General features: G+C 35.7%; 4 protein-coding genes across 6 annotated transcripts; 3 read left to right on the forward strand and 1 right to left on the reverse strand.

The window, feature by feature from the left end:
* The first annotated feature begins 1768 nt into the window (after positions 1 to 1768).
* On the forward strand, positions 1769 to 3654 carry LOC126623853 (probable zinc transporter 10). Its single transcript, XM_050292832.1, has 3 exons — positions 1769 to 2423; positions 2881 to 3030; positions 3109 to 3654. The coding sequence occupies exons 1-3, from the start codon at positions 1785 to 1787 to the stop codon at positions 3412 to 3414; spliced, it is 1095 nt and encodes a 364-aa protein (XP_050148789.1). The 5' UTR covers positions 1769 to 1784; the 3' UTR covers positions 3415 to 3654.
* Positions 3655 to 7469: 3815 nt separating this feature from the next.
* LOC126622864 (uncharacterized) lies at positions 7470 to 9165 on the forward strand. Its single transcript, XM_050291561.1, has 2 exons — positions 7470 to 7555; positions 8368 to 9165. Exons 1-2 carry the CDS (start codon positions 7470 to 7472, stop codon positions 9095 to 9097), a joined length of 816 nt encoding a protein of 271 aa, XP_050147518.1. The 3' UTR covers positions 9098 to 9165.
* Positions 9166 to 13554: 4389 nt separating this feature from the next.
* LOC126623286 (E3 ubiquitin-protein ligase RSL1-like) lies at positions 13555 to 17567 on the forward strand. 3 transcript variants are annotated; one of them, XM_050292127.1, is made up of 4 exons: positions 13555 to 13871; positions 13974 to 14801; positions 15262 to 16022; positions 16858 to 17567. In XM_050292127.1, the coding sequence occupies exons 2-4, from the start codon at positions 14379 to 14381 to the stop codon at positions 17246 to 17248; spliced, it is 1575 nt and encodes a 524-aa protein (XP_050148084.1). In that variant the 5' UTR covers positions 13555 to 13871; positions 13974 to 14378; the 3' UTR covers positions 17249 to 17567. The 3 variants fall into 3 exon arrangements, with proteins under 3 accessions (XP_050148084.1, XP_050148083.1, XP_050148085.1); XM_050292126.1 differs by having other exon boundaries at positions 14155 to 14801; XM_050292128.1 differs by having other exon boundaries at positions 14164 to 14801.
* Positions 17568 to 19394: 1827 nt separating this feature from the next.
* On the reverse strand, positions 19395 to 21913 carry LOC126620763 (O-fucosyltransferase 23-like). Its single transcript, XM_050289043.1, has 3 exons — positions 21682 to 21913; positions 21373 to 21490; positions 19395 to 21269 (listed from the first exon to the last, which is right to left on the reverse strand). The coding sequence occupies exon 3, from the start codon at positions 21055 to 21057 to the stop codon at positions 19705 to 19707; it is 1353 nt and encodes a 450-aa protein (XP_050145000.1). The 5' UTR covers positions 21058 to 21269; positions 21373 to 21490; positions 21682 to 21913; the 3' UTR covers positions 19395 to 19704.
* Between the last annotated feature and the right edge of the window lie 2542 nt (positions 21914 to 24455).

Below are 24455 nucleotides of genomic sequence, written 5' to 3' on the forward strand. Positions count from 1 at the left end.
ACGAAATATGAGGGTAGTAAACAAACTTGATGTACTAAATGTTGAAAACCACGAAATATGAGGGTAGTAAACAATCTTTTACCCTAAATTTTATAAACAAAATAATGTAAACCAAATTTCTAAATTTTATAAACAAAATAATGTAAACCAAATTTCGAAGAAAACTTGATGTACTAAATTTTATAAACAAAATAATGTAAACCAAATTTCTAAATTTTATAAACAAAATAATGTAAACCAAATTTCGAAGAAAACTTGATGTACTAAATGTTGAAAACCACGAAATATGAGGGTAGTAAACAATCTTTTACCCTAAATTTTATAAACAAAATAATGTAAACCAAATTTCTAATATTAATCACTCTTCGTTTAGGTATTGATACCACTCAATTTTATAAACAAAATAATGTAAACCAAATTTCTAATATTAATCACTCTTTGTTTAGGTATTGATACCACTCAATTTTATAAACAAAATAATGTAAACCAAATTTCTAATATTAATCACTCTTCGTTTAGGTATCGATACCACTCCTCTATGCATTCTGCCATTCTTAATTTTTTTTCCTCAGTTGACATGTTCCAAAGAATTATTATGGGACATCAACTAAGAGTGACAATTCTATTCATCTTCATATATCTTTTAATGAATTCCAAATCCCCACTTATTATCTTACGCGACATGTAAGATATTTAAGATAACTCTAAATCAAAATTTTAAAAGCTACTCAATACTACGGTCTGTGGTATTCCTCTTTGCTTAGAAGTGAAAGGTCTTAAATTTGAATCTCGTGGATGACGAATTCGATACCAAATTAGGCTGCTTATTGTGTGACTTAGCCGAATTCTCTTTCTTCCTAGTGTAAAAATATCGATGTTGTAAAAAAAAAATCAAAATTTGAAGTCCAATGTATTCTTTAATTTACATTAATTTTCATGAAGATCAGAAGCTTAATCAAATAATTGCTAATTCCTCAAAAGTATATGTCAAAACTAATTTCATAAAAAGCCTGATATGAGCTGCTTCTTTTTTCATCAGAAACATTGAATTTATAGCATGGAACAAATTAAGAGCAACCAAATTTCAAAAGCCCATCAGGGAAAGAAATGGTGCCTAATTACAAACAGGGAGATAAAGATCCCAGACAATAAAAAGGCATTACGCCAAAAGGCCTAGATATACAGAAGCTGAGGAAGGCAGTACGCAGCTGCCAACCTCAATCCGAAGCCACCGGAGGACATGGCGAAGCCGTCACGTGAAAGAACACCACCAAAGAGGGATGGGACATGGAAGCCCAACAAAGATCATAGCACACACTATGCTTGTAATTGGTTGACCTGCCAAAATATTAACTGAAATATCTTCATCTGGACGGACAACGGAGTTTTACCAATTGTACATATTGTTGATATATATAAATTATAATGTTGAAAATAACCAGCTTCCTTACTTTCATGCATGGTTGCATTTATAAATATATCAATGAAGAATAAAACATTTCCGTACTGCAATTCATCAATACAAACGACTTCTATTTTTTAAAGCCTTTTACAAGTCCGCAGCAAAAAAAAATATTGGACAAATCAACAAGTATATAAAATAGGTACAATATAAAATAGAGTTTGTTATTTTTTTGGCCAATAGGTATAACATTGAACTTATCACCCTAATATTTTATGTTATTGATTGCATAATAAATCTCAGAGACCTCTCTATATAAACAAGCTCTAATACAATCAAACCCAATAGTACCAATAATAACTTGAGCTAAAAATCAGGGTCAATGGCTGCCACCAAGTCACATTTGAAGCTCATCCCAATTATTTTCTTCATCCTAATTATCTCCATCCTCACCCCCAAAGCGTATTCACAGTCTGATGAGGACGAGTGCAGCACTGAAAACACCTCCTCCTGCAATGACAAGTCAGGTGCTGTGCCCCTCAAAATCATAGCCCTTGTATCAATTCTAGTCACAAGCATGATTGGAGTGAGCTTCCCTCTTGTCACTCGTTCCATACCAGCCTTCCACCCCGATCGAAACCTCTTCGTGATCGTCAAGTGCTTTGCAGGTGGCATCATTCTTGCCACTGGTTTCATGCACGTTTTGCCTGATTCATATGCCATGTTACAATCTAGTTGTTTAAAAGAAAATCCATGGCACAAGTTCCCTTTTTCTGGCTTTGTGGCTATGTTGTCTGCAATTCTGACTTTAATGGTGGACTCTATGGCCACTAGCATATACAGTAGGAGATGTAGAACTGGAGTTATCCCAGATAATGGTGAAACTCCAGCCCCGGAGGTAGACCAAGAGATGGCTGTGGTGGGTGCTGGGCATGGCCATTTTCATGCACACAACCATGTTGTTGACAAGGGAGAAAACGGAGACTCGCAACAGCTGTCCCGTTATCGTGTTGTTGCCATGGTAAGAAATAAAATGTTTTCTTATCAAAAGGTTAAATTGTTGACTAAGTTTTGATGAAGGGATTTTATATTTTTTTACTTATGTTTTCAACTCTTTCTTCTGGAGACTAATTAAGTGTCACTAGATCAAATGGTCATTGACAACATGAATTTTTATTTGAATTTGTAATTCAGATTAATAGTGTCATAATACAAAATGTATAATGAATTTGTGATTCAGATTAACAGGGTAGCAATATAATATGCAGACCATGCTATATATAATAGTGTTAAACTGTTATTTTTATTTTTTGGAAACTTAGTGTTAAACTGTTAATATGAGTATTGATAAACTAGTTGATTAGCTTGACAGTACCTCAGATAATTAATTTAGTATACAGCAAGTCAGCTTTAATTACTCGATCGATCTTACCAATTTATAAGTGATTGATGGTGTACGTACGTGTGTATTCTTGCAGGTATTAGAACTGGGTATCATTGTCCATTCAGTTGTTATAGGGCTTTCTCTTGGAGCTTCAAACAACACCTGCACAATTAAAGGTCTTGTAGCTGCGCTTTGCTTTCATCAAATGTTTGAAGGCATGGGTCTTGGCGGTTGCATTCTACAGGTAAATAGCTTCATTCAAACTTAATTGATTAGCTCATGAACTATTTATCATTTACTCATCATGGTCAATTGCATGCAGGCTGAGTACAAGTTCATGAAGAAGGCCATAATGGTGTTCTTCTTCTCAACAACGACCCCATTTGGAATTGCAATTGGAATGGCTATGACAAAATCGTACAAAGAAAATAGTCCAAAGTCACTAATCACAGTAGGACTGCTTAATGCATCATCGGCTGGCCTTCTTATCTACATGGCATTGGTTGATCTTCTTGCTGCCGACTTCATGGGTCCAAAGTTGCAACGCAGCATTAAGCTCCAGATCAAATCTTACATTGCAGTTCTTTTGGGTGCAGGTGGCATGTCTATATTGGCAAAGTGGGCTTAACAAGAGTATTCATGCCATGCCATGATCATCTGAAAATTAAGCAAATACTATTGTTCTTATTTTATGTGTTTTGGTGTCAAGCCGGTCGTGTTAATTTCCTCAATGTTTGTGAAAATTTGATGTTCGTTATATGTTTCCACAAATCAATATAGATCTTTTTATGTTAGTTGTCATTGTTGTATTGTGATTACCTCAAGTGGAATAAATAGCCCAGCTCCTCAAGTTTGATGAGCAAATGAATTTAAGAGAATTCAGTAATTACAGAATGCTATTAGTTCACATTTTAAATAAATTATTGAATCTTTCTGGCTCACTTATATTCGTATGTATAAACTAGTTTCATTTGAGGGAAGAATTTACTTCGCATTGTTTCTTAAATTGAAGACGCATAAAAATTTGGGTGTTCCAACAAAAATCTTCAATGCATGTTGAGAAGCATGCACGAGACAAACTCTCGCAAAGAATATTTTCTCATTAAGAACAAACGAAGACGCTAGCCTGTGTTTGCCGTCAATTATACGATAGTAATCTGTCCTGAGGATATCGGGCTTTGTATCTGTTTGGCTGCGGCGAAATGTATCTGAAGCAGTAAAATGTCCTGAGGATTTTTCACTTGGACCATGAATCCGTAGGAATCGGTCCATTTCAAATGCACCGCATTAAGTTCGGTTTTATGTTTGAAAATATGATAATCCTTCCCTTCTTGTCCGACCCTGTTTTATTTTGAAATAGATCCGGTCCGGTTCCTCCAAAACCCGGCTCGGCCCGTGCCCATCTCTACCGTCCATAGAGCAGATATTGAAAAAAGAGAGACTGCCCAAATTTACTTAACTTGGCAATACTACTTGTCAACGAAAAAGAAAAAGAAATCTAGGCATTACTCAAGCCTCCGATCAAATCATTGACTAATTCTCTTGGAAAATGATTTGGATAAAATATTCCAAATGGTACAAGAAGTACATATCAATCGATGAGAATTTCTAAACTTTGTAAATATTAACTAATTACTCCAAATCGTACAAATTAGTACATCAATATATAAACCACTATAATTTGTATTCTGTTACAACAAATAATATTTTTGGATTTGAACTCCAAAAGAACTAGGCATTACTCATGCCTCCAGTCAAATTATTAACTAATAATAATGTTATATTATTAATCCACGAGAATCTCTAAAATTCTCACTATTAACTTATAGGGTAAAAGACTGTTTACCACCCTCATATTTCGTGGTTTTCAACATTTAGTACATCAAGTTTTTTTCGTCCCAGAGTCATACCTAAAGTGTAAATTTTGGGACAGTCTCATACATCTGTTAGTCAAACTGTTAGGTCTCCCGTTAAATGATGACGTGGCGCTTTGATTGGACGCCACGTGTCATTAAAAAATAAAAAAATTTATTTAAATAAAAATAATATTTAAAAATATTTAAATAATAAAATAATAAAAAAATATTATTTTTTTTCCTTCTTCTCTTCTTCTTCTTTTTTTTTTTTTTTTTCTTCTTCTTCTTCTTCTTCTTCTTCTTCTGGGTTCGGTTCTCTCTTTTCTTTTTTTCTTCTTCCTCGTCCTTCTCCTTCTTCTTCCTTCTCCTTCCTCCTCCTTCTTCTTCTTCCTTCTCCTTCCTCCTCATTCTTCTTCTCCTTCTTCTTCCTTCTTAAGAAGGAAGGAGGAGAAGGAAAAAAACAGAAAAAAAAAAAAAAAAAAAACCGAACCCAGAAAAGAAGAGGAAGAAGAAGGAAGAAGAAGGAGAAGAAGAATGAGGAGGAAGGAGAAGGAAGAAGAAGAAGGAGGAGGAAGGAGAAGGAAGAAGAAGGAGGAGGAAGAAGGAAAAAAAAAGAAAAAAAAAGAAGAGAAACCGAACCCAGAAGAAGAAGAAGGAGAAGAAGAAGGAGGAGGAAAGAGAAGGAAGAAGAAGGAGAAAGAGGAGGAAGAAGAAGAAGAAGAAAAAAAAAAAAAAAAAGAGAGAAACCGAACCAAGAAGAAGAAGGAGAAGAAGAAGGAGGAGGAAGGAGAAGGAAGAAGAAGGAGGAGGAGGAGGAAGAAGGAAAAAAAAAAAAAAAAAAAAGAAACCGAACCCATAAGAAGAAGAAGAAGAAGAAGAAAAAAAAAAAAGAAGAAGAAGAAGAGAAGAAGAAATTTTTTTTTTTTATTATTTAAATATTTTTTTTATTTAAATAAATTTTTTATTTTTTTAATGACACGTGGCGTCCAATCAGAGCGCCACGTCATCACTTAACGGGAGAACTAACAGTTTGACTAACAGATGTATGAGACTATCTCAAAATTTACACTTTAGGTATAACTCTGGGACGAAAAAAACTTGATGTACTAAATGTTGGAAACCACGAAACATGAGGGTGGTAAACAGTCTTTTACCCTAACTTATAATTTAAATATATCATGCAGTGTATTATTTCACGTGTTAGAACGAGTGAACGACAAAGTTGATGTGTCATATTTCTAGGGTATGCTAATAACAAACAAATACACATAACTATGTGAAACAATAACACCACATAGCCAAGTTTCACTAACAAATTGCTCTTTAAATATATGGTTACGTGCACTTGAGTTTGAAGCGCAAGCCAAACACAAGCACCCTCAAGCTTTACGGACTCGCTTACAAAATAGGCCATGTTGCTTGACTTCTTGTTTTACTTAATACAATTCTAAATATTTATACACCATCAAAATATAAAACACTTGGTTATTGGAAATGAAATCCGAGCAAAATAAAAACCAAAGGGTGTATAGATGTGCGTCATTTGTTTGCTTCTGGTTGAGACATCGTTCCTACCAATCCTCCTACTGTCTTCTGCCTTTCTTTTTTCTTCAAGTGGGCTTGTTCGCAAGGACAAATTAACTTCCCAAGATGATCTGTCAAAACCAATTAATAAAAGCATATTATGGACTCTCCAACAGCTACAAATTGACGAAATGTAACTAAAAAAAATCTTCATCTGGACGGACATATTTAGCCATATCTAACAATACAAACGATGTGAAAGCAACTTGTTACCTGCATCTTTGTTTGCATAAAGATAATATTAATGAAGAATAAAACCCTAACCTCCGGTACTTCAATTCTCCAATAGCTTGACTTTTGTATTGTTAATGGCTGCCGCCAAGTCACATTTAGAGCTCATCTCAATTATTTCCTTCATCCTAATTATCTCCATACTCACTGCCAAAGCTTATTCACCGTCTGAGGAGGACGAGTGCAGCACTGAAAGTACCTCCTCCTGCAGGTGCTGTGCCCCTCAAAATCATTGCCCTTGTCTTAATTCTGGTCACAAGCATGATTGTTAGAGTTTGTGAATTTGTTTGTTTATTTCTTTTTGTGATTGAGAGTGTGAGGTTTTGGATTTCTGGGAAAGATGAATGAATGCTTGCAGAGAGAACAATCAAGAATTGGATTCCATCATTCACAGCTCACACACAATGTGTGATGAACACATTACTGTTACAAGGAGAGAGAAAGAGAGTTTCTCTCTCTTACATCGACCAAATCCAACCATTCAAGTAATATATCCTGCGAGATAGTTACAAGTGTCAAAATCTACCACTTAACTAAGAATGAATCTGAAATGCACACTTGAAATATGATCCAAGGGGTCACATTGAATTCGAAATCTAAAACAACTTCAACACCAAATTCTGCAAAACATTTATATCTCAACGATGATTGGAGTGAAAAAAAAAACAATGATTGGAGTGAGCTTACCTACTGGCCTTGCACCCCCATCGAAATCTCTTCTTTGATCGTCAAGTGCTTTACAGGTGGCATCATTCTTGCCACTGGCTTCATGCACGTTTTGCCTGATTCATATGAAATGTTGCAATCTATTTGTCTGAAGGAAGATCCATGGCACAATTTCCCTTTCTCAGGCTATGTGGCCATGTTGTCTGCAATTGCGACTTTGATGGGGTGGACTCCATGGCCGCCAGCATATACAGCAGGAGATGTAGAACTGGAGTAGTTAACCCAGATAATATTACTGTTGCTGCCGTTTAGGTAGACCAAGAGATGGCTCCGGCGGGTGCTGGTCATGGCCATTTTCATTCCCACAATTATGAAGTCGTCAAGGAAGGAAGCGGAGACTCGCAACTGGTCCGTTATTGTGTTGTTGCCATGGTGAGATATAAAATGCTCTTTTATATATATGCACGCACGCACTCACACACACACACATTGTCACATTATGCATCACAGTTCACTACTTTGCCTAATAGAGACGTTTCCTACTTCATGGGACTTTTATTCACAATGAAGTTTTGTCATTTTGTAACCAGGAAAGTGATTACCTATAAAGGCATACACTGCATACATACACTAAATAATGGCCAACATTTGTATTAGAGTCGGATAGTTTGACAAAATTGGCAGTTTTTGGGCCGGCCGGGAACGGAGGAAGAAAAGAAGAAGCCATGGGAAAGAAGCAAACACGAGGCAGGAAACCCTAGGACCAAAGGTCGGTACCATGTAGAAATAGGACTCTTGATTTAATTCCATTGATCGATGAGCTGTACAATATATATAGATTTATGTTGATCATACTGCAGAACTCAAGAAAGAAGAGATGCAGAGAGCTATTGAGAGAGAAAAGACAGAAAGCTTGAAGAAGAAGAAACTGAATCCTTAATGAAGTTTTCTGTGTTCAATTAATACACAATCTTACACTTATATCTTGTAAGATCTTATTACAACAACCTTATCTCTACAACCTAAGCATAACAGCCTTTATAACAATCTTGTGTAACCTCTATCCTCAATGACTGACAAGTGGCACAATCCTCATCATCCATCCTATATACTCTAACAATTTACAGAGGAGTTTTCGAGTTTTCCTATAAGTGGTAGGAAACCAAAATATTACAATATAGAAACTTTAGGTGCAAGTAATCTATACTATATATATGGGGCTACCGTAAATATGTCTCTAACAGTGTGCTTAAAGAACCAAGTGCACAATTTGAGATTTCGCATTCTTTTGACATAGTTGAGCCCCCACCACCCATGTTTAATCCATTAGCTACAAAGGCAGCTACAATTTGTCTCACAGTCTTTGGTCCTGGAGGGCCATTCAGTTTCGATGAATGGAAGAAACAGCAAAGGAAATCTAATTCCTCGAAAAAAGATTCTACTTCAAAGGGAGGAAATTCTAATCACGAGGCATTGGGTAATGAGTGGCTGCAATCCGGAAGATGTCCGATAGCAAAGTCATACCGTGCTGTTAGCAGTGTCATTCCACTAGTCGCAAAGGTTTTGCAGCCCCCTCCAGGAATGAAACTCAAGTGCCCGCCAGCAATAGTTGCTGCTCGAGCAGCCCTGTCGCAAACTGCATTTGCAAAGAACCTCCGCCCACAACCCCTTCCGGCAAAAGTACTTGTGATCGGATCAATGGGCATGGCAGCCAATGTTCCTTTAGGGATATGTAGAGAGCACACCAAAAAATTCTCACTATCTTGGTTCGCTGCTGTGCATGCAGCTGTGCCATTCATAGCCATACTTAGGAAATCTGTGCTCATGCCTAAATCAGCCATGGCATTTACCATTGCCACATCAGTACTAGGACAAGTCATTGGCTCCAGAGCAGAGCGGTACCGCCTCAAAGCTGCGGCTTCCAAAACATTGCCTCTGACGATTGAAACCTCCGTTGGTGGTGTGGTAGAATGAAACCCTTGATAGGATACCTTGTATTCCTTGTTCCACAAGAATTGTAATAACACTAAAAAATTGGATGATTTTCATTCTTTTGTTATAACTCTTTATATATATGACACATCACAAGTTTTTGGCTTTATCCTTAGAATTCCTTGAAAAATATATAAAACAAGGCGGTCTTACATCTTAGTTAGGGTTTTATTCTACCAGTTTCATCCTTCAGGAATAAACCTCTCGGCAGGTAATGTAGGTTATGCCCATTGATCGGGTCACTGTGTCTGCCATTTACTCCGAATCAGTGTGCCCTGTGAAAAAAAAAAAAAAAAAAAAAAAAACATGTTCTTATTTTTTTAAACTTGAGGCTTATAAAAGAGCCACTTGGAGCAGTTCCGCTGCTGGGCATCCCCTAGGGCGTAGGTGGCATAATCCCCTCTCCCCTCCAAAATTGGTCACCAGCCCGTTACATCTATTGGGCTCGGGGGGAGCCCAGTTAGTCCCCCAGTCAACAATTGCCTGGCCCAGTCCCTAAATCATGTGATGCAATGCTGACATCAATTCTTTTAAAAAATTATAAAAATTAATTAAAAATAAAAAAATTATAAAAATAATAATAATTAAGAATATAACTATAAGTATGTAACCATGTTCTTCCACCCTACACTACATTTCAATATTTCAAATACTTTTAAGCAATCTTTTATTATTATTCGAAATTAAAAATAAAATTATTTTGTAAAATACGAATTGTCTGGGCTATTCACTTTAGGGGTGGAGATGCACTTGGGCTTATTACAGAAACTTTCTATTTGTTTGGGTGGATTGAATTGATTATTGCCCAGGGGATTTTTAGGGGTGGAAATGCTCTTAATATTGCGGTCTAGTAGCATTTCTCTTTACTTAGGTTCGATTCTCAACATAAACAAATTTGAACCACATTATTGTTAACTTATTATAAGACTTAGCTCATTATCTCACCTCTTAATGTAAATAATATCGTTTGTTAAAAAAAAAAAACTTACAAAAGTAATTGAAGATAAAGAAAGAAATAAAACCAAGTCAACTATGAACCAACATAAACTGACCTTCCAGGACGGGGACACCAAACCTTCCAACCCCTAACTGCTATCCGTTGTCGTGTTGTTGCACTGGTCAAAACATCAGGACCCATTTTTGACATATAAAGTTGCAAGGACAAATGATGAACATAAAATGAGTGGACCGTTGACTATTGTGGACATTACGCGTAAAGACGCGAATAATTCCTATGAACTTTATGGAACTTTTATTCACAAAGGAGTTTGTTATTTGTAACCAAATATTTAATCCAACTTGAATAAATGGAGTATGGACATTCAACTTTACAAATTTGTATATAAGTTGATGTCTTCTTAGTAGAAGCGTATTCTCAAGTATTTGATTAATGTTCCCCTATTAAAAATGATTTGTAACCATATTTAATGAACAATTTAAATTTGCCTATCAACATACACGAAAATTTATTATGCTCTTGTATATCGTGTATATCATAATTTAGTTTCGACTTCCATGACCACCCTCCTGTTATCTTAATCGATCAACACTCTTTGTGGATTCTAGGTTAGTGCGCAATTCGGCATTTTAACCCGGCTTCTGGTTCATTTCGCATTGCCAGTTCTGCTTATCAAAAATTGCCCACTTGGAGCTCTTGCTTCCGTGGCGCGATTCAACGAAGCAGCCATGTCGTCCTACTTATTTAAAGTTTGAGAATACGTCGAGGTCTTTGCACCCCTGATGCCTTTATCATTAGTTTTACCCTATAGAACTTGTTCATGAGCTCCAACTATTCTGAGGGAAACTTCTGAGAGAACTAACTACTAGACAGTTCGATTATTCTTTTGCCCTTACACCCAAGTCAGATGAACGATTTGCATTTCACTATTCAGTTATTGAAATTTATAGAATGACCTAAATATTAGATTTTAATAAAAGATTAATATTGTATAGTCTTTTTTCGTTAGAGAAAAATGTTTGACTGTTTACATCTAAGAACTTATTTTTCTTTACAATAAAATTACAATTTGACATATTTGTATATAATTTTAATTTTTTAGGCTTTTCAAAAGTCATTTCTAAATGTATTTGCGATAAAAGAAAAATAACTCCATACTCGAAAATGTCAAATAAATATTGTTCAACGACAATAATATACACAGTCAAGTTCCTTTCTTCTCTAAGTATATTGTTAATTTCTTCACACCAACGACCCTACCTTCACCAAACCTTACGCAACCAATAAATTTAAACACATATCCAACTAATAATATCAAAGCAACATGAGGATTATCCATGATTGATGATGATAGGATTGTCAGCCTGTAAAGTGCAAGGCTGTACAAGAAAGTGATTAGGTACAAATTAAGACAAACACTGCATTCATACACTAAATAATGGCCACCATTTGTATTTTGTGCTAAACAATTGCCAAATTTTGTTTAATTAATTGGTCATGATTTGGATTAAACACTCATGCCGCACTAAAACTACAATTTAGCGCCTTGAATTTCCAATTAATTAATTATCTCTTAAGTTTAAGAGTAAAAAAAGACGTTTGACTAATGTCGTTTCACAAGATCGGGTTTGTTAATGATTGATGTCTTATTTTTTTTAATCCACTTTTAACATGGATTGTTTAATGTAAAAATACATTGTCAGGAAGTTGAAAAAATAGTCAAGAACAAGGTCACATTTTCTTCATCTAACTAGACAAGGACCATGTGCATACTGCAATCGATTCTTCCAACCCAGATTAATGTGTTTATATTTTCTTCAAAGTTCCACGAATTCGTTGACTAAGAACAGAATGGCACTGTCTAGGGAGGGGCCTTGTTTGTATATCGTACAGTTAGTGAATTTCCTGGAAGCCAACTTAATGCCACGTACAATTGCACTTATATTTTTGAAAGTGCACAACTCTCTTACCTTGACTTCTTCCTCAATAATTAACGTAATTCAAAACTAGCATATGTGCACACACAAAATATGTGAGAAAATTTTTTACTTTTGTTTTTGAAATAGAAGGAGAGAGGAAGAGAGTGATAGAGAATATGAGAGTGGGAAGTTATTTATTTATTTATTTTTATTTATTTTTTTAAAATTAGAGATATGTTAGGATTATATGTAGGTGAGAATTTGAAAAAAAAAACAGCAAAATTTTTTTGTGTGAAATTACATTTCTTATTCATGTTCTGTTTTAATTAGAGGGTTAAACTGATAATTTCATAGGATTTTGGTTGACAACAAGTGTTTTATTAATTAGTAGAGATATTGAAGTGTGTCCTTCACCACACAATAAAAAGCTTCAAGGATATGGAGGAGGATTCTCTCCCCTTTTCTCTTTTTCTACTTGAACGGTTACGGTTAAACCACGTCAACAACTTATATTATTTTTTTATAGAGACAATAAAACAAAAAAACAATATGTGAGAGGAGGGGAGGGAATATGATGAGAAAAAGAGGGGAGAGAATTCTACTCCCAAGGATATATCTCCCATTTTCATACATATGAAGCAATGGAAGAAGATGATTCATATAAATCAATGGAATAAGAGAGACTTTGTTTTGAGAAAATGCTTAGAGTTTTCACAAATAGTATTAAACGATAACAACTTTTTTTTCTTATTGTTAAACGATAACACTTTTATTCATAGTGGTATAAAATTTTCTTTTTTTTTTAAATAAAAATAAGATTGAAAAATGAAACGATACACTATTATTCATAATTTAAAAACAACATTACAAGCTATAAATTGTCTAAGTTTTTTCATATTCTAAGATTAGCTAAAATCTCATCTAAGTATCTAACCCATTTTGTCTTGAACTTGAGTTACCTTAGTTATTCGAACTAACACTTGATAAAAATTCAAATATAGAACAAGGTATTTCGTCGGCCACTTCGTGAAGATTCTGATATTCCAACACTGCTTTCCACCGTGTCACCGTGTCCACACTAGTCCTTAACCAAAGAAATCTTATTATGAATAATATAAATAGAAATATAAATTAAATTTCTCTCTGTGATTGATATGAAAATCAAAGGAATTTTCTTTTGGTAATATATGGGAAAAATAAAAAGAATTTAACGAAAAGTTTCTGATACTATTTATTTTAATGAAAAATCATATTTTTACATTAAAAAGTCAATCATAGCACCATTTACTTTACCTTTTATTTTTTCCTTATTATTAAAACTTAAAGTTTTCAACCTATTTTCAGTATTTTTCCTAAAAATAAAGGAATACTTCTTGAGAATGTAAAGAATGAGTAATGCTATGAAGACTAAATTTTATAAACTAAATGATATAGAAGTTGATGATTAAATTATTATTTAGATATTAATAAGCATGTTCATTTTTTATTGATGATATATCATTTAGTTTGTAAATTAGTTTCCTTAACATTATTCGAAGAGAATTGTTTATGTGTTTAGGAAAGAGAACGTGACCAAAGCAAAGGGGCCAAAGGCACTGACTTTTCTGTTACGCCAAGAACACTGCAATGGTAAGTCTGAGGATTCCTTTTCTCAGCACTCACCATTCTAATAAGTAATTAATCAAATATTTTTCATCTAAAAGAATAAAAAACGGCATCTTGTTAGTGGGTGAGGCACCAAATCAAAGGTTGAAATTTGTCAGATTAGGGTTCTTATTATACTCTTACTGCAATTAGCCAATTACAAGATACCGTCTCAGAATACAGACCCCAAAAAGGAATCTGATTCCAAAGACTTTAGTTCCCTCCTCCGGATAAGGTATTTCGAAACTTCACTTCTTTCTTGCCCAGTTTCCCTTCCAGTATCATACCCTTTTCCTATTTTTCTATGTTTATTTAATATTTTTGTACTTTTGTACAGTTTTGGAGGGATTGAATTGAAAAGTATTGTTCTTTTTTTCTTGGGTTGATTTTTGTTTATGTGGATGAGCCAACAATTATCCAATTTTGGTTCTTTTGGATTAATTCCTTGATGGGTTTTTCTGGGTTTTCGATTTGGAATTTGGAGCAGAATCGATTGGTTGATGGGTTTTTCCTTGTAGCATTTTTAGGTGATGATGCTACACTTGGCAGTTCTGGATCGATTCCTTGATGGGTTTTTCTTGCTTGATTATTTAGAGAGGCCTTGAAGGATCAGTGATTGATATCAACAATTGTTTGTGATTTGGAAGATTTTTGTTGAAAATACAGAACTCCAGATTGATTGTGATTGGATTTAAGTAATAATCGCATCTTTCAGTTTAGGATTGCAGAGCTGTTGTATAAAATGGAGGGTCAGGCAATTTCTGGTGATGAGGCTTCATTAAATTTAGTTAGAGAGGAAGACGAAGAAGAGTTTCGGAGCTGTTGTGAAGACGATGATGAAGTTTGGAAGGAGACTGAAGAACCAGTGAAAGTTGAGGCAAAGGACGAGTCAAAAGATGATCTCGATGAATTTTCGGTGAAAATGTTCTTCAAAGGCATGTCCATAGCTGGGTACGGGGACGCCAGTTGTGGGCTTTCTGGAATCGGAGTTGTCATGGAAAGATCAACCAATGTTCCTGCAATTCAGGTGCAGAAAAGGCTTGATTTTTATGTGGAGGAGCCTGTGGCTGACTATTTAGCCCTGATGGATGGTCTAATGGAGGCTGTGCAGAATAAATTCCGTAGGGTGTATGCATTCACAGATTCTGAGCTGTTACATGATCAGGTAATTCTTCACTGTGTAAAAGTTATGGTTCTTTCTTCGTTTCGGCTACCATTTTAGAAGTCGTATCATATATGAAACCAAGAATTTTGTTAAGCATTTTTCTGCCCTGTCTGTCCTTTTTTCTGTCTGTTCTTCAGAATATAATTTTGTAATTTTCAACAACTTGTATTTCGAATTCAGGTGACCTATTTTGATAAGTTCATTGATTGATTATCCATTGCAATTTCCGCATTGTGGCTGCTTGAATTCATTAATTAAAAAGGGGATTAGTTCTGTTTCAGGATCAATTATATACTCTTTTTAACAACACAATTTTTTAGGTGAGTTTTAGAAAACAACACTTTGAGTGATAACTCCCGAGGGTTACATCATGTTTCGTTATTTGAGCACTAGCACTAGTTTTGAATTATTCAAATCTTTTTATTGTAATATGTATGCCAATGACTTGAATTTCTGACAGGTTTCACTTGAGGAGAAACTTGAAGTTCCAATCTTAATAGCACTGAGGCAAAGGATCCTAGAGCATGCCAGTAATCTTGAAGCTTTTGTCCTGAAACTTGTCCCCACTGTAGATCTTGAGCGGCCATCAAAATTAGCCCAAGTGGCAATTGGAGTTGTCTCTTTTCCTGCTAAGGGTGTTGAATCACTTGAAAATTGTTCCATCTGTTGCGACGATAAACCATCCCCAATGATGATCACCATGAAGTGTTCTCATAAGTTCTGTACTCATTGCATGAGGACATTTGTTGATGGGAAGGTACAATCCTCTCAAGTTCCCATCAGATGTCCTCAGCTGCAATGTATGTATTACATCTCCACTGCTGAGTGCAAATCTTTTCTTCCACTCACTTCTTATGAGTCATTGGAGAAATCCCTTGCAGAAGCGAATATTCTCCACTCAGATAGAGTGTACTGCCCATTTCCAAATTGTTCCACCCTGCTTGGTCCCCTTGAATGTTTGTCAGCTAGGGCAAGTTCATCAAGTCAGTCAGATAACAGCTGTGTCGAATGTCCAGTTTGTCAGAGGTTCATATGTGTGGATTGTGGGGTTCCTTGGCATTCTTCTATGAGCTGTGAGGAGTTCCAAAACCTCCCACTGGAAGAGAGAGATGCTGCAGATATTACCTTGCATCGCTTGGCACAAAATAACAGCTGGAGGCGTTGCCAGCAGTGTCGTAGGATGATTGAGCTCTCTCAAGGTTGCTACCACATGACATGCTGGTAAGAATCACTTTGATTATATTGTGCATTCTATTGGAAAACTAAAAACATTGACTAAGTGGGTTGAGAATGCCATATTTTTCAGAAGATGTCAAACATGTCTAAAGTGGACAATATAGAACTAAAGCCTGGATGAATCAACTAGAAAAAAGGCATACTGCGGGACATAAGTCTCAGAACATCTTTGTTTTCAGTTATGAAGTGAATATATCAGACATGATAGAGTACCCCAGATGTTCATGTGTGTTTATGTGCCAGACAATGTGCTTTGTGACGCATGAAAAAAATTTGTTTGAATTTGTTTGTATCTTGTCGCTTGCCTGTGAAGGAGCATAATCCTTATTACAAAAATGATTGAGCTTCAGATTGTAGTCTGTTGTTATTATGCTCTCAGAAAATTTATGGCTCATGGGAATTGGGTTCATTAGACTTGAAGTAGCATCTGTTGCGAGTAGGTCACTTATTGGGGTATGCACACACGCGTTAGATAGTTAAACTCAGATACTGTAAGTCAGTAACAGTTGGACTAGATGGAAACTACTTAATCGTTTCATGACTCTGGCTTTCTTTTTTGCGTGGCAGCATCTAAGTGCTCTGGTTCAAACTTCTTGAGCATTTTGTCAATATCCAACTTTCTGTTTGGATAAAGTGGTGTATAATGAGAACCTGTAGGAGAAAGTAGTATGTTCCTATGATTAAAGCTGATGAAAATCAAGCCTAGGTTTATTGGTTTTGTCGAGTCATAGCGTAACTATTTGAGTAAGAACACAATGCCTCCCTTTCCATTTTGAAGTTCTTGAATATTTACCAAGCTTTTCGTGTTTCTCACTTTCAGGTGTGGGCATGAGTTCTGTTATTCTTGTGGTGCTGAATATCGGGATAGCCAACAGACTTGTCAATGTGCCTTCTGGGATGAAGACAACAATAACAACACAGAAGACTTGGTCACTCAGTCTATGCAAGAATCCGAGCAATGGGCGTGGGAAACATTCAATTCGTTGCCCATGATAATGGATGCGTACTCGGACCAAGAGAGATCACAGCTGGAGCTGATCCAGAGGTTCCTAGCTGGGGGATTCAGTTTAAGCGACCATCCCCCTTACCAGTCCCCACCGCGATGTACAGATTCTTATGTAGATGCCATGAAAGATCTCCATCAGCTTCCTTGGCTCGAGAGGTTTGTGTCCGTGATAAGTGATAACTACTATGAAGAATATATCCAGTGAATTAAAGGACTCCCGATTTGGAAAATTATCTGCACAGCTACCGGACTATGCCTTTTGATAGGAGTAAAGAGTGTCTCGCTCTATTCACCCCGGAGATATATGTGCCCTCTTTTCCTTTTTAGTTTCGTAAGCAATGTGTTCAAAGATTTGCGGCCATTAAAAGTACCTTGTGTAAAACCTAGAAGGGGAAGTAACTATATACTTGATGATAGCTTTCTTCTTGAACAAAAAAAAAAAAAAAAGCAGATGAAGAAATAAACACTGAATTGAACATTTACGATGTTATTGAATTGAAACGACATAAATGTTTTCCATTTAAGATGCTCTTTCTGAGATTCAAAACACCGTAAATACTCGTCAAATGATCTTTTATTCCGAGTAAATTTCATGTAAATGAGTTGATTACGAGCTTTACAAGCCAATCGTACCAAAGCTCAAGCTTGGTTCGTTTACAAAAAATAATCCTTCGTTCCAGGCAAAAGTCTTATAACATGAGTTAGTTACGTGTTTTACAAGGCGAACATGCCAAAGCTCAAGCTTGACTTGAACTTATCAAAACTCAAAGCTTGGCTTGTTTTTTAAACGAGCAGAGTTCGAACGACCCACATGCAAACCAAACTCGATACAAACTCGAGTTGTATCGTGTCGATTTACATCGTACTCGTGTTCATTGAGCTTAGTTGTCCCCTATTGTATGATAGAAACTCTCTGTCTTGTATGTTTTACAAGTAAATGGGAAAGACATGAGACGTTTCACTTTGGATAAAAGGGGTTTCAATCAAGGTCACCATCACCATATGTTTAATGCAAATTTCGTGCCCAAGAGGCTTCAATCAAAACCTACCAAGAATCGAAATTGGGACGCTAGACTTCACATTGTTTAGGATTTTTAAACTTCTTACTATTAGATACAAGCGGAAATTCTTTCTCACACATTCTTTTCTTGAAAGAATGGTTGGGATTTTTTTTTTCTTTGATGCGCAGGAGACAAAAGCTCGAGGTACAAGAGACCAACCATGCTTAGGTCTGTCGTCACGCGCAACTGAATTTAACATTTTTTCATACTCATATATTATTCGAGTTCCAAATAATACATTCATTCCATGATTATAGCGTGAAATTATAATATCTTGTTTCTAAAGTTTTGTAGTAGATTGCCTACAAAATTTTATTGCAAACGCGGAGGCAAAAGCAAGGGGAAGGGCAAAGTCGGGACAAAGTCCGAGGTTTTCAGAAGGATTGCTCCTATACCAAAGTGGAGTAAACTTTACAAGTTTACAAAGCGTGTTAAAGAAGAAAAGAAACTATGACTAATTACACTCCTAATTGCACTCAATAGGAAAGCAAGCATATGTTGACTCCTAATAAAGCAAAAGTGCCCAAACACCCCAAAACTTGATTAACTCAAGGTAAAGAGATCAAATATTCTGCATCCAAAATAGGTGTGACCTCTCTGTAACTTCAATCATTGATTGACACTTATTAAGTTTATGACAACAAAGTTAAGTGAAATTGAATTTACAAACACGGATCAATCAATTATTAGGGCCATAGAGAGACAACATATATTTTAAATACATAAGATTTGATATCCAAAGTAAAATGAGAATTAGATCTTAAGCTTAAGCACTAATCAACAATTAATAAAAACAAGTAAACCCTAAAGCATTGAGGTACAACCACTGACGACTGTCACCCAATTTCTCCAACAACTCCAAGCAAACAAAAAGAAACAGAATGAGCAAAGATTTTCAAATAAATACAAAGATGATGTGACAAAAGCTCAAAGTCAGTGCTCACACCTTTTTATGTACAATATTCTTATTTTATGTTTTGCTCGAGACTTCTAATATATTCCGCTGTATGCGATACACCAAAGTTTTTTACTGTTAAATTCTCAGGATGCATAATATATTCCCGAGCATAATAAAATATTCGGCTCTTCTTAAATAATTCTCCCAAAAAAGAAGTTTATTAGTGTTTGTATATTGTACAAGAATTCATGAAAGAGAAGAAATTCACTAACATTAGTGAAAACAATGAATATTTTTGCTCACCAATGAGTTTAAATTTTAAGATATGTGTATTGGACAGATACAAATCTCAAAATTTAAACTCATCAAACGATAATAAATAGAGCGTTGAATAAAAATGCACTGTGAAAACATCCAATAAGAAGGACATCAAGGGTTCACAAACTATTTCATTAAGATTCAGGATGAAGAAAATCAATAGAATGAAAACTACATTTATGACATAAATTTGAAGTTTACATCAGTTCACACTGTACATAATTTAGTGCTACTTCAACATTCTAAGCTATTAATTTTCTCTACAGAAAGGGAAAAGAAAATCTGTGAAACCATACCAACAAATTTGCGCCGGAGGGACGGAATGATCTAGATTACGAAAAGTGGTGGAGCCTTGAAGTATGTCCGTCGATGAGAAAATGATCATCAGACTCGACACGAGATGTCGTTGGAGCCATAGCTAATTGGTTGAAGACTTGAGCTAGACACGTTTGCCATCCATCTTTGAGGTCCGTTTGATTCCCCTAATATGTTGTATGCATAAGAAGGCCACCTTACATCCACACCACATGAGCTTGTGACGCCCGTTCTAATGAGCTTCTGCGTTCGATCGAGAACTATGAGATTTGAAAATGTGGAGAAACTGTTTCCCACGAAGACATCAGCCCTTAAGCACACTTCGTAGTCGATTGCAGACTGAATGAGATAAGGGAACTTCTTGTAATTCCCTTCAACTCCCAATTTCTTCTTCTCCAAAGGAATCAAGCCCGACTTCCAGCCGTTCAGAATAGACGGATCATGAAGAAGACTATCAGCTATAGCTAAATAGACAACGACGGGCGTTTTGAGGCCTACAATGTTGCCTACTCTTTCCATGATCTCCTCCTTGCTACTACAAATTTGGGTTATGTTTGATCTTTGCTCCAGCTTCTTACAGTGAATCATCCAATCTATCTCTATCCGCATATGTACAGCCACATAAGGCACCGGCTGCACGAGAGAATTCTCTGCCGGGCTAATGCCATTTTGCGCAGACTCACTCTGGCTTTTTACTTGTGCTGCTCCCATCTCTCTAATCCTTGACAAAACTTTATCCGCTTCGTTCATTATTTCATCAACCAAAACCAAGCACTCGAAGATTTTCGCGTAGTCCTTCACGGGCCAATGATCGTGCCACAGAAACGGATTCCTTCCAACAATTCGAATCACCTCATACTCACTGTATGGATCCTCATTATGGTGTTTCAACTGATCCATGTCCCTGTCGGGAGTCCACCTCCTTCCACTTCCTTTCTGAAGCTCAAACGCTGCTGTTCGGTTTCTAACATCCGTAAATTCACCCAATTGAACGAATCCATTACAGAGCGAATTAAACTTGTTGAACTGGAAGACCTTATCAAAGGGAATCGGTTCCAATAGCTCAACTTCCTTGTAAAACAGGGAAGCACTCAAGCTAGGCATCAAAAGCGTCCGGTTCAAAAACCTTGCGGTCAGACAAGCTCTTGCGAACGCTATTTTCTGATTGTTCAATCCCCACACGATTTGAGGAGCCTCCAAAAACTTATCTTTTCGGATTCCAGATTTCTGACCGAATGACAACGAGAGATTACTGATGAATACCAAGTTGTCCTGTTCAGTTCCATCAAAGATGGAGAATGTAGGAAGCAGAATAGCTCTAATAATCAGAGCAGTCAAAGCTAAAACAACGCATTTGCATGCGAACGAATTCAAATGGCAACCGAGAACTCTGAAATTCTTACAGTAAGGAGGCACGTCCATTTAAGATTAAATCGAGAAATCCCAGAATTTCAAATCATCCCAAGAACATAAAAATTCATCTGACACCAAAAATTCAGCATGAACCCTTTTCAATTCAGAGACAATTTGCACAAAACCAGAAGGACAATCATTCCAGCATATGAAATTCGAAGGCTTTTTATGCAGAGTTGTTGCACCAGCTGAATTCAAAGATGTCCAGGACACATGAAAATCTACATAACCCAAAAAAAAATATACACAAATTATGTAATGAAAAAAGTGACCAGAATCAAATTCTGTAAGGATTGCATGTGAATTGTGAGAAGAAAAACTTACCCAACTTTCACAAAATTAATCCGGAATTTATTGAAAGAAGCAATCATCCACGAACCCAAATTCCAAATTCAGAAAGTAGAAGACTCCGAGAAGGCAAGCATGTCATATAGTTGTCCCACTGCAAATAAAATTCAATCAGAAAACTAATAAAGGTGTCTCTTTTTAGCCCATAATTCACAGAATAAAACAACGTATAATCCAAAATTCCAAAGCCTGCAGAAGGCCTGCAGATGATGATATAAAAAAAAAAGAAGAAGAGAGAGAGAGAGAGAGAGAGAGAGAGAGAGAGAGAGACTGCATAAAACTCACATATTTGGAATTTGAATCCTGAAACTCAGAACCCAACAACAAAGAATTCCAAAAGCACAATTGGATTATGATTTCTTGAATCTAGTCTGAATTTTCTGATGACAACCCAGAAAGCAGAAGACACCACATAAGAAGAAGATGAACATGTGTCAAGGAAATCCAGAAAAAAAAAACCTGAGTTCCTGCAATCCAAAAAACGTATGACAAGCCATCACTATCACGAGAAATTTTTATTTGTGACAGGAATACGAATGAACATGTTTTTATGCGAGTGGTGAAATTTTTTAATTTTTAAGTTATTAATCTTTTAACATACATAACTCATCATTTATATAAGGACATATGATGTACCACTTTGTCAACGATCACACTGAAAAATCTATCCGCTATCACAACACCAAAGGATATCATATTTATTAAATAAAATAATCAGTTTGTAAAGGTGGAAAAAATAACAATAACCAAAAAACAGAAATAAAATTGAAAGAGGAAAGATTCTTCAAGTGGGGAAATAAAATAATGGAGGTAAAAAACAGGGCAAGAATCTTGTGCGTGACTGCATGATGTTGTTGGCAATTGGCAAGAAAAAGACCAAAAGGGAAGTGAAAAGGACCTTAGAGATGAGTAATGTGGAGATCCATAAATGTCTAATCAGGCAAGGCAAAAACGGACGAACATATGAAAATCTTATTCCTCTGCCACATGCATTGCACAATAGGTAAAAAAACATCACTTTCTCTCATACGTCGTTTTGTTTTGTGGCATACATTGCAAATTAAACGGCGGTGACTTTACGTTGTCTAGCACTTGTGCGATGACTTATGTAGTTATCGGTGTGGACCTGTTGTGTTTATTATTTTTGTCACAAATTTGTACTGGTAACGTGTTGTATGATAGGATATGGCAGTGTTTGTGGTAGCCGTATAGAAGTTTACTATAGTTTGTTTTATTGCACAAATTTACTTCACATCAATTTTTTAATCACTGGAGCTTATGTACCCGATTGGCACCTCTGTAATTATTTGTGAAGTTCAATGAAATACCACTTCATCGCTTCTTGTAAAAAAACAACGATTTTCCATATATCAAGGAAAACAGTTCAAATTCAACGATTATGAGTCAGTGCACGACGAAAAAGTCCAAATTCAACAATTGAGAGTAATTACATGTCGTACATTGTTGCATAATCAATTTTTTAAGATGAGTCATCAGTTCAAATATTTCGGGTTTGAATTTTCTAACTAACAAGTCTCGAGTTTATTTGATGTCCATGTGATTTGTATGTGACCACAACTTTTGAAAACTTATTTTGTATTACATTATGAATGGTGAGAATATTTTCCTACTACCATTAAAAAACTTTAGGGCGTATAAAACAAATTATCAACCATACCATCTTATAAATGTACTTTTTGTTCACTAAGGTAAGAACCCAAGAAAAAAGCATGGGGAGGGAGACCTTTTGTGAGTCGGGACCTGGGGAAGGACCGAATGTTATGAGATTTGTTTGAAAGTGTTTTTAAAATTGCTCAAAGTGTTTTTGGTGAAAATATTTTTTTTTACCAACCTTAGTAAAAATGAAATCAAATCTTGAAAAAACACTTTTAAATGCTTTTAGAATCTAATAACATTTTATTTAAAATCATTTTTAATCATTTTAAAATCACATCTAAACGAGTTTATAATATTTACAATGGGACTTGTTAGTTATAACGTGTGGGTGCATTTTTCTTCCAACGCCTTCATGCTGTTGAATATGTTGACCCACACAATTAAACAAATTTCAAAGAAATCGTTTGGGGGTTTTCCAAATATCTAGCAAAGTCGTTGGTGATCGTATATGTATATTAAATCTTTTGTTTTTGTGGGGCAATTTGCTCTTGTTTATTTTGTTTCCATATGGATGAGATACTAGTTTGTTCTTTTTTTTTTTTTGGTCGAAATGGATGAGATACTAGTTAGCTGTTGTCTATTTGTGAAATTGCTAGTGGGGCTCTAGAGTAACATGGATGAAGATCATGATTAAATACAATAAAAACCAACCAATGGGCATAGGTTAATCACGATAAGACTGAATAAAGCCTAACTGGGTGGGACAAGAATTTAAAAAAAAATGATGTTCACTCCCAAATGCTTGTTGAGCGGATTAAGAGTATTCTCTTTTACACCAGATGTTTCAAAAGTTGGATTTTTTTTACAAATATTGCTCATATTAAAAAATACAACTTTTATCTTTAAGTATGCTCCAAGTATTTTTATTAATATATTCATTTTAACAAATAATTTTAACAAGGCATATCAGAAAATAATAAAAATAAAAATATTCTAGCAAGGCACATGGGATATAAAAATAATATCATTAACAATAAACATATTCCCATAGCTACGGTTTCTTTATCACTACAATTCCTCAGCCGGAGGCTACCCCATAGAAGGATAAGGACATATCACAAGTCTACTTACAAAAGGGGTTTTTTAGCCTTTTTTTTTGGGTTTTCTAGATCACCACCAAGCGAGATTGCAGACAGCGAAACTCGAACTTAGAACTTTATCTAGCGAAGAGAACGGTCTTTATCAACTCAACCAACTCTCGATGTTAAAGTACTTGTTCTTCCGTCTCTTCTAGTTTCTCGTAATTTGTTTGCTTTTCCCTTCATCGGTTGTAAAAACTTGGATTGAATGTAAAGAAGGATGCTTCAGTCATGCAGTAAAAAACAAGTACGTATGAGTCAGTGAGAGGTAATCGTACTTCATTTCTATCCCGTGAAACCCAC

This window comes from Malus sylvestris, chromosome 5 (genome assembly GCF_916048215.2).
Source record: "Malus sylvestris chromosome 5, drMalSylv7.2, whole genome shotgun sequence".
Lineage (NCBI taxonomy): Eukaryota > Viridiplantae > Streptophyta > Magnoliopsida > Rosales > Rosaceae > Malus > Malus sylvestris.

What these genes read in the sequence shown, in the direction of transcription:
- LOC126623853 (XM_050292832.1), top strand. Translation starts at nt 1,785, where the DNA reads ATGGCTGCCACCAAGTCACATTTGAAGCTCATCCCAATTATTTTCTTC. An exon ending in GTTATCGTGTTGTTGCCATG is followed by an intron (nt 2,424 to 2,880) that starts GTAAGAAATAAA and finishes GTATTCTTGCAG; the next exon opens with GTATTAGAACTGGGTATCAT. An exon ending in TTGGCGGTTGCATTCTACAG is followed by an intron (nt 3,031 to 3,108) that starts GTAAATAGCTTC and finishes AATTGCATGCAG; the next exon opens with GCTGAGTACAAGTTCATGAA.
- LOC126623286 (XM_050292127.1), top strand. Translation starts at nt 14,379, where the DNA reads ATGGAGGGTCAGGCAATTTCTGGTGATGAGGCTTCATTAAATTTAGTT. An exon ending in CTGAGCTGTTACATGATCAG is followed by an intron (nt 14,802 to 15,261) that starts GTAATTCTTCAC and finishes AATTTCTGACAG; the next exon opens with GTTTCACTTGAGGAGAAACT. An exon ending in TGCTACCACATGACATGCTG is followed by an intron (nt 16,023 to 16,857) that starts GTAAGAATCACT and finishes TCTCACTTTCAG; the next exon opens with GTGTGGGCATGAGTTCTGTT.
- LOC126620763 (XM_050289043.1), bottom strand. Translation starts at nt 21,057, where the DNA reads ATGGACGTGCCTCCTTACTGTAAGAATTTCAGAGTTCTCGGTTGCCAT.
- LOC126622864 (XM_050291561.1), top strand. Translation starts at nt 7,470, where the DNA reads ATGGCCATTTTCATTCCCACAATTATGAAGTCGTCAAGGAAGGAAGCG. An exon ending in GTTATTGTGTTGTTGCCATG is followed by an intron (nt 7,556 to 8,367) that starts GTGAGATATAAA and finishes TGTCTCTAACAG; the next exon opens with TGTGCTTAAAGAACCAAGTG.